The sequence below is a fragment of the Xenia sp. Carnegie-2017 genome, unplaced genomic scaffold, assembly GCF_021976095.1.
Source record: "Xenia sp. Carnegie-2017 unplaced genomic scaffold, XeniaSp_v1 HiC_scaffold_2, whole genome shotgun sequence".
Taxonomy (NCBI): domain Eukaryota; kingdom Metazoa; phylum Cnidaria; class Anthozoa; order Malacalcyonacea; family Xeniidae; genus Xenia; species Xenia sp. Carnegie-2017.
The window spans coordinates 5,313,853-5,323,073 of NW_025813482.1; the positions used below are offsets into that span (position 1 = coordinate 5,313,853).

General features: G+C 33.5%; 2 protein-coding genes across 2 annotated transcripts; both read right to left on the reverse strand.

Moving 5' to 3' along the window:
• Nucleotides 1-852: 852 nt before the first annotated feature.
• On the reverse strand, nucleotides 853-1,485 carry LOC124440518 (cationic trypsin-like). The gene is made up of 2 exons (XM_046990911.1): nucleotides 1,228-1,485; nucleotides 853-1,065 (listed from the first exon to the last, which is right to left on the reverse strand). Exons 1-2 carry the CDS (start codon nucleotides 1,327-1,329, stop codon nucleotides 853-855), a joined length of 315 nt encoding a protein of 104 aa, XP_046846867.1. The 5' UTR covers nucleotides 1,330-1,485.
• A 4,701-nt stretch (nucleotides 1,486-6,186) lies between these two features.
• LOC124440045 (trypsin-like) lies at nucleotides 6,187-8,208 on the reverse strand. Its single transcript, XM_046990372.1, has 5 exons — nucleotides 8,134-8,208; nucleotides 7,449-7,690; nucleotides 7,145-7,346; nucleotides 6,666-6,860; nucleotides 6,187-6,484 (listed from the first exon to the last, which is right to left on the reverse strand). Exons 1-5 carry the CDS (start codon nucleotides 8,192-8,194, stop codon nucleotides 6,342-6,344), a joined length of 843 nt encoding a protein of 280 aa, XP_046846328.1. The 5' UTR covers nucleotides 8,195-8,208; the 3' UTR covers nucleotides 6,187-6,341.
• Nucleotides 8,209-9,221: the final 1,013 nt, after the last annotated feature.

Sequence of the window (9,221 nt, forward strand, 5' to 3'; positions counted from 1 at the left end):
AATTTCATAATCTACGTTAAAAATCAAATATATAAGTCAAGTGAATATAAAGTCAAGTAATTTAGGTGAGCCAGGAATAAAAATTAGCGACATGAGAGTAGACACCGTAAGATTCTGCACAACCTCGTCCCCAGCTTGTAATGCCAGTTAGATACCATGAACCGTCACGGTGTTCACAGACCAACGGACCTATAAAGACAACGATATATATTTTACTAGTGTTTTATGTCATATTCGTGTGAAAAAGAGGGAACGTAATTTTTTTCTTAATTGGCAATCACAATGTAATTAAAAATGATGTAGTTTTTTATTTTTTGAAGGTTTCTGTGCAAGCAGACCTAAAATGCTATTTTTTTATACCTCCCCTATCTCCTTGACATGTTTCAACACCTCCCCGTGGAAACCCTGCACAGAACATTCTATCTGTTATCTTGCTTTTGTAAATTATTTTGCATTCTTCTGTTGTCACAATGGTAACTTGAGCTTCTTTCAAGATCTTTGGAAACAGTCCTCCAAGATCAAGTGTTCCCTAACCAGTAATGTAACAGCGTTGTCCTGTTGGTATAACAACAGTACATAATAAAGTGAGTTAACCTACGTAATTGGTAAAGTTGGTACGTTTTCATGAGCAAGGAGAGTTAAACTTAGAGGTGGGAATAGTTATATATAAAAGCTAGCTGAGAGGTTCAAAGTTGAACAACGTGGCAAAAAGAAACACAAATTGCTTTCAGTGAAGCGAGATCATATTTGTGCTATTGGGCACTCAAAAGGAGAAACGTTTAGGCCACGTGATCAACATTGAATCAAGTGATTGTCAAAGCAAAAACTTTAATGTTGTCCTTTTTTGTATTATCAAAGCATACCAGTAAAATCAATTTCTGTGTTAATGCAGACAGGCTTTATTCTTGTTGTGAAACTGACTGATTTTTTCAGTTTAATAACTGCAATATCATAATCGAATGCTTGTCTGTCATACTGAGGATGAATGGTAATATCATTTCTCATTACATCCACGACTTGTTCATCTCCCTCATAACTGTACATGTTGTATTTCCCTAGTATTACCTATAAAATCAAGAATCCCAATTCGTTGGTAAAATTATTCAGTCCTTCAAAAAAAACACAATACTTTCAAAAATTTAGATATTTAGAGCTGAGCAAAGAGGTTTATACCGTTGTATTGTCACATGAAACACTTTGTAAATATTTTTGCGATATTGAAATTACCTTAAGTCCACTCCAGTATACATGTTTGACACAATGAGCTGCTGTAATTACATATTGATTTGATACCAAAGAACCACCGCAGAATATGCCCTTTTCATCCATAAGAGCGACCTGCCATGGCCATTCGCCTGAATAGGCATTCTGACCTCCGACGATCTTGGTTATGTCACTAAGACCACGTCCTTTTTGACCACATGATCTCGGCTGGAGTTTTGGGATAGCCAGACATTTTTGATAGCTTAGAGAGATCTCGTCTAAAGCAATATGTCCTTGCCAACCATTTCCTCGCGTGGTATGTCCTTGCCAACTATTTCCTCGCGTGATATGTCCTTGCCAACCATTTCCTCGCGTGGTACCGAATATTACCCGCTTGGTGTGAATAAAAAATAATTTCGAAACGTCAGTCAACAAAAACAAAAACAGTTCTTCTCAGGACTATACCAACCTGGACTATCTACATTTACAAATATGTAAAAAATAATTGTCAGTAATACAATTTATGACCAGATACTTTAAATAAGCTATTTAATGTTTGCTTTTCTTAAAGTTTTCTGGAAACTCTCTTTCATTGCAATGGTCTTACGCGTATATATATGTTGAAGCAAACCAAATTTTTCTTTGATGAGCATTTTTTTTTCTTTTTGGAAGCCATCGTGAACTTTGCCTTGAAAATCTCATTATCAATTTATTCTATCGTACATTACAGTGAGCGCATGAGTTTCAAAGCACTTAAGAGTGCTTGAGATTTTTTCAAATTTTCTCTTATGAGACAAAAGACTTTATTCCAACATCAGTGGCGTCATCCTGTTGTTCAAACGACACATGCAAGCGCCAAATTATGTCTTAGATTTAATTCTAAAAAGCTATTTCTTACAGGCAGATTTTTTGAGAAAAAGTGACACGTTTTTAGATGAACAGTTATTTGTAAGATGTGTTAAACAAGGGCATTCAAGTCAATCTGACCATTCCAATAGACAACAATGCTCAAAGGTTGTTGTTTATTATATTGACTTTCCTACATGCCCCCCTTACAGAAAGCACTTCATTTTATAGCTAACTGTTTAAAATTTGTTTGGTTTTAGCATTACTTAAATTGAAACTGAAGCTCGCTTGCTCGAGTCTTATTTATATTATTGATACTTACAGAAGAATTATTTTCAACATTGATGTCAATTTTTGCTTTTTTCCATTTGTTTCCTTGACTGACAGATTTTGTAAAAATCTTTTGCCTCATATAACTTCCCATGCCCAGACAAACATTTAGTTCTCCAGCATCGCTACCAAACATATTGTAGGAGAATGTTAAACACCAGTGACCAATCCTGAGCTTGGGACTAACAAGATTTGCTTTATCGCCGGGTTTTTTACGGCTGGATGCTTCACTTAAGATGAAGTAGCCTGTAATATTTACATTATTCAACAACATAAAGGATACACAAGCTGACGTATGTATTTATCAACTATAGACAAAACATGAAATTGATAATTACAAACTGAGAATAGACACTTCTGGGTCGGACAGTTGAGTCACTTGAGTGGTATACTGATTTGTTTTCACAAAACAAACAAATCGTGTGAGGTTACGAGCGAATCAATATCTATATATTAAATGTTGTTAAGACACTAATTGTGTATGGCAATCTCACAATATTTGGTTCATAAAGGAAATTTTGATTTATATTGTACTCCACAGTAATTTGTACACTTGTAGTTTGCTTTCGAGTTTTACGTATAAGTAACATGGTTTGTGAGTTTTCTCTTTAAGAAAGACTTACGATTGCATGTGTTTCCGTCATTGTACAAAATATTAAGAAACTACACTGCGATGTGCTCATAATATTTTTTGAGGTATTTTGTAACTTGCCTCGAAACTCTCCATACTGCTTTAAAAAAGCGTTGTTACGACACTAAAATGTTATAAACGTTGATCAAAAAATTAATTGATGTTGTTTTTTTCTGGATTTTACTCTCCACATTTGTAATTGTTGAATCTCGTACAATTTCAAGTCTTTAGAAATTTAATCAGTCATCCCCCACCCCTCGAAGGCTAAATTTTGTAAGAGCTGAAAGCATGTAAAATATCAATAAAATAAGATGCCTCTCCGACATTCACTTAGGATACTCGACTTACCTAATCCGCGTGCATTGAAAACAAAAGACAACGAGAAATTTTACCTTATTTTCTTTGGTCTTTAAATGCTTTCAGCGCATGCACAATGCAAACTTTAAAAATTGACCAGGTCATTAATGTCTTTGGTCAAGGGTCGTTCAGCACATGTCTACCTAACTTTCTTTCCAAAGTACTTGAAATATTTTACTTTCTTCCTCCTCCTGTCTTGTTTTGTAAAGGAAATGAGTCTCTTTTAATTTCGGAATGATACCCTTTTCTTCTGTTTTGAACACCTGGAAACGCTTGGATAACTTTCTATATCCGTCTCCAGCTTTGTTAGCATCAACTATTCTTTTTCTCACTTCTAAACAAATTTCTTTGGCTGGTAAACTTTAGTGGTAACTTAAACCTTTTACTGGAGCTTCTGTACTTTGTGTATGATCGGACGAAGCAAGTTTTAATACTTCAGTTACTAAACTATAAAATAGTTACCTTTTCTGCAAAGATTAACACCGTATAAGGAAGAAATGATCTTTACGTGACCTTTAGGAACTGTAAATTAGAGTCATTAGAACTTGTTCGATCAATTAAATTGGTGAGTAAATTATAAATCAGACTCGTCGTTTTTCTTTATTTTTAATACTATAATAACTATTTTGATTCCTTTAGACAGAAAAGTTGAGCAGAGTTTAGAAAATCTCTGCAGTACTGTGAAATAGCTGTACGAATTATTCAAAAAGGAAAAGTGGAAAAGTAGTTGAATGTTAGAAGGCATCTGTGAATTTCATGAAATTAACTCGTTTTTCACAGAGAGTTAATAGTTCTGTCTTGTGTCGTGAGTAAAAAACGTGGGTAGAAAAAAATCTCAATTATTCGTAGACTATGAGCAGTGTTTGATACGTGATCACTTGAAAACAATTCATTACCAATATTCAAACTTATGCATGTAGATTATAACCAAGAATATAGTGTAGCGACATCAGGGTAAACACCATAAATTTTTCTGCAACCTTGTCCTGAGCTTTTGATACCTGTAAAATACTATAATCACGATATGCTTACAGACTGCAGACCTATAAAGACAATGATGTATTTTATTTTGCTGGTGTTCCATGTCATATTCAGTTCAAGAATATTACAGATAATGTAATCTGTTTTTTTATCAAATGCTCATCACAAACTGGCTTACAATAATGTCACTTTTTAGTTTTGGAAAGTTTCATTAACTGTAAAGAGATTTCTGTTCTTATTTCTTTTTATGCCGTCGCTGTTTCCTTGATATGCGTCAGCTCATACATTTTCAAACCCTGCACAGAAATTGTTATATGTCATGTAGTTGTATTTTTTTGGCATTTTATTGTTGTCGACATGGGGAACTGAGTTCTCGTGCCATAAGCGCGAGGAGCACGGTGGCAAGGGAGGCTCGAACCCCCTAACTTTAGAAGCAGAGATATGAGCCTTTTAGGTTACCTGACGCAACGCAAGGACGTGGAAAGTTAAGCATATTATTACTAATGAAATCGCTTTTGTTAGATTTTGTCGAAAATTTTGTGAAGTAACTTTATACGACAAATGAAGAATAAATTGAACGACTACTTCCAACTTTTCATTACTAAACGAATTATCTCATAACACTCCATATAAATTTTAGAAGTAAACAAATGAATTTATCAATTGTCTTTTATTGTTCCGGCAAACCTATTTCTAGTGAGAGTTTCAGAAAAAAGGCAATCCGCGGCATCGTCATTTTAAATTTAGTTGTGTAGTTAACGGATTGAAACGTTGGATCGTTTAAAATCCCACAACGCTTTCTGCACGGCTTCATATGTACTTGATTCGCGTATTCATGTACTTCTGGTATCTCTAAATTAATAAGAACTAAAAAACACGTCACTGGAGCTCAATCTGTGTAGGAAACATTTCTCCAACATTACCGAATTTTGTTTCTAGAAAAGGTTTTCCTGTAATTTTGGCTAGGGGAAAAGAATAAAGAAGAACATTAATTTTCTTCCGATCAGCCGTGATGGAATTCCAGCTTTTCCAGCAATCTAATTGCCTGTGGCAGCAAGCGGAATCTTACGGTAATTGACCATTATCCGGAATCCTATAGCTAAATATATGAGCAAAAACTTGCTTCGCATTGTTTTGTATTGTTCTGTTTTGTTTTGCTTTGTTTTAATTTGTTTTGTTTCGTTTTCTTTCGTTTCATTTCGTATCTTTTCGTTTCGTTTTGTTTTGTTTTAAAAAGGAAATTATCAGCCAACTTTTGATTGTAATAATCTATTTTGAATAAATTTTGAGTTTTCCATAGTAAAATTAGCAGCAAAGTTTTGATTATTTACTTAGCCGCCCCAATCTCAGAAAAGCAGCATTAAATAATCATACATTTGCACTTCAAGCAACGCAAATCAATAAACCAAAAGTAAATAAAAAGTAAATTTATGAAAAGTTGAAAAAAATTACTCTAATTATAGTATATAATCTTCACTTAATTCATTTTTTTTTCAAAGATGAAAGAGTACGGCATTCCCTATAGAGAACCCTATAGTCTTCTTGTCTGGCAGAATATGACAATTCGTTGGGGATAACAGGAAAAATAATATAAAAGTAAACCTTCACAATGTGTAAATTATTGTCTCGCACAATACAATTATATACAAATTCCTTATCCAGTACTTGACAGAGTAATGGCGGCCATCGAATTTCTAGCATGCGCAGTGAGACATGCGCGAAGACACTGACTTCAAAGGCTCCGACACTTAGTTGGCCTTCTGTTCATTTCCTATTCTGTGAACACAACTATGCACTCACGCGCTAAAAACGACAACAATATTAGAAATATAACAATGTCACAATAATTTTCGTAGTTTATTCCACATATTACTTTAACTTACAAATAACTACAACTATATATTTATCTCAAAGTATATATGACTGAAATATAATACTCAATATATGTCTCAATATATGACTCAAAGTTACCCAAATTGAGAGAGTCTAAAGACTAAAGTCCAGTAATTTTGGCAAGCCAGGGATAAAGATTAGCGACATGGGTGTAGACACCGTAAGATACTGCGCAACCTCGTCCCCAGCTTGTGATACCAGTTAGATACCATGCACCGTCACGGTGTTTACAGACCAGTGGACCTATAAAGACAACGATATATTTGTTTAATGGCAATACACGTCATATTCATATTACGTTTGAAAACGTCACAGGCAAAGTATAATGGGCTTTTTATTTGGACAGCTAAGAATGAGTTCATTTTTTTATTTTCTCAAGTTTCATTAACTGCAAATAGATTTAAAATATTATTTCTTTTTATACCTCCACTGTCTCCTTGACATGTGTCTACACCTCCCCGTGGAAACCCTGCACAGAGCATTCTATCTGTTATCGTGCTTTTGTAAATTATTTTGCATTCTTCTGCTGTCACAATGGGAACTTGAGCTTCTTGCAAGACCTTTGGAAACAATCCTCTACTTTGAAGTGTTCCCCAACCAGTAATGTAACAGCGTTGTCCTGTTTCCAAGACAATAGTTTGTGATAAGTGAATTCTCTTGCTTAGTTGCTATCGTGATCGAGGTCTCTATAGGTAACTTAATAGAATGCTTCAACAACTTATACAGTAATAATTACTTAGGTTTATTGATCAGCTCATTATCTTATCTAATATATTAATTATAAAGTTATGGTGAAAGTATTCATATCAGTACCTGTCAACATATTAGTATATAAATGGCATTGCATTACGTCCAGTTGTAAAAGAATTTATTCAACTTTGTTAAATTGCAATTTGCTCTTACCAGTAAAATCAAGTCCTGTGTTAATGCAGACGGGTTTTATTCTTTTTGTAAAATTGACTGATTCCTTTAGTTCAATAATTGCAATATCGTAGTCAATTGTCTTTTTGTTGTACTGAGGATGAATGGTGATTCCATTTTTCTTTATATCCATGTCTTGTTCATTTCCCTCATAATGGCATATTTCGTGTTCTCCTAGTCTTACCTTTTACATAAAAAGTTTTATAATTTTACAAATTAAAAAATTGCAATCTGCAAATCAAACAAAGCTGAAAGACGCCTATATAAATAATTTCAACTATACAACCTTTATTCGACTCCAGTTAGAAGTTTTCAAACAATGAGCTGCTGTAATAACATATTGATTTGATACCAAAGAACCTCCGCAGAATATTCCCTTTTCATCCATAAGAGTGACCTGCCATGGCCATTCGCCTGGAAAGGCATTCTGACCTCCAACGATCTTGGCCTTGTCACTTAAACCACGTCCTTTTTGACCACAAGATCTTGATTGGAGCGTTGGGGTTGTTGTCGGCCCGCTCATGCACGCTTAAATTAAGAAAAACCTTTCCACAACATGTTTTTGATATATCTAAGTGCTAATCTTGATCTCAGAGCTATAGATTTTACAAGCTCTTCAAGTTTAGATTGAAACCTTTATCCATGCATGTGAATTAGACTTTATCTGAATTTTTATCAGTAAATGATTGTCGGAGTAATTATTATCGAATTTCAACACATTGTTCAATCTCTTGTTTTGAAAATGATTTCTTGAAATTTAAAGAGATGGGGAAATTAAGAGTCATACGTTCAAATTTGTGTCAACTTAACATCGTATATTACTATAACACATGTGATTAATATATTAAATATTCATAATTGCTTTTGGGAAAATAGTAAATGTACGTGTTTTGCTCAGAAAAAGCTTTTTCTTTATGCAGACTAGCCATACTTTTTTTGTTCAGTTCTAAATAAAACATAAAAATACATACCTTGAATTTGTATAAAATGTTTGATCAAAAGAAGACACACCAATAGTGTTACTTGTGCCATGATATAGCTTGAAATGGTGCAATAATATTAATTTAAAGCAAATATACTTTAATGAGAAACTTATGAGAAGCATATGAGATGCTTGATAGGACACGTATCTTGTTTATTATGTGTTTAATGTTTTTATTATGAATAGCGACACTTTCTGTGAAACATTGAAAAGAATTTAAAAACACCTGTAATTTCGCAATTTTTTCATGAAACAGCATAATTGTTCTTGTAATATGTTGTCTGTATAAAATGATGCATGTCAAAAGCGTGTAATGCTCGTACATATATACAAAATTACTTAAGCAAATCATGAAAAGCATTCTTTTGTATTTGACCACAAACATTGCTCCGTGACGTACCATATAAACCACCAATTGATCATCACGTGAATCAATAAGACATTAATAAGAAATTTTATTGATGTTCATGCTCTTAGATAATATCAGAACTTGCTGATTTTGTAGAAATTACCATTGAGACTGAGTTATTTTACTTAAAATTCAATACCGAACAACTGCATGCATTAGTTGCGATACATTTAAAATTAAAAAACAAAATGAAACAATATAGTTTGTTGTGCTCCGTAGCTATAGTCATGCGACTTTATCAACTGTCTTTCTCCTTTCTTGTTACACTGAACATAAAATCCAACGTCGAGTGATGATAAGTTATCAGACAATTTTTTCCATAAGCAGAGACGGTATTGAATGCATCATGCATGATCCTGTTATTTTATGATTCTTCAAATGTTTTGAATCTGGGTTTGTTATTCACTTATGTTAATTTATTTAAGAATCTTCCAGATTGTTATATATTTACAAAATTATTTTAATTGTCTGACATTTCGTTTTTGTATCTCCGTTTTCGTTTCCTGTGAATGGCATAAAAAAAACAAGGTGATATTTGTTAACTATCAGTGCTTGCATTTTTATTTATGTTACTTTTTCACTTGAAAAAATAGGCTCACCAGCTTAACATCGTTAGAATCCGGAACATAATTGTCCTTACATTTAATTTTTATGACTTTTTAGACTAG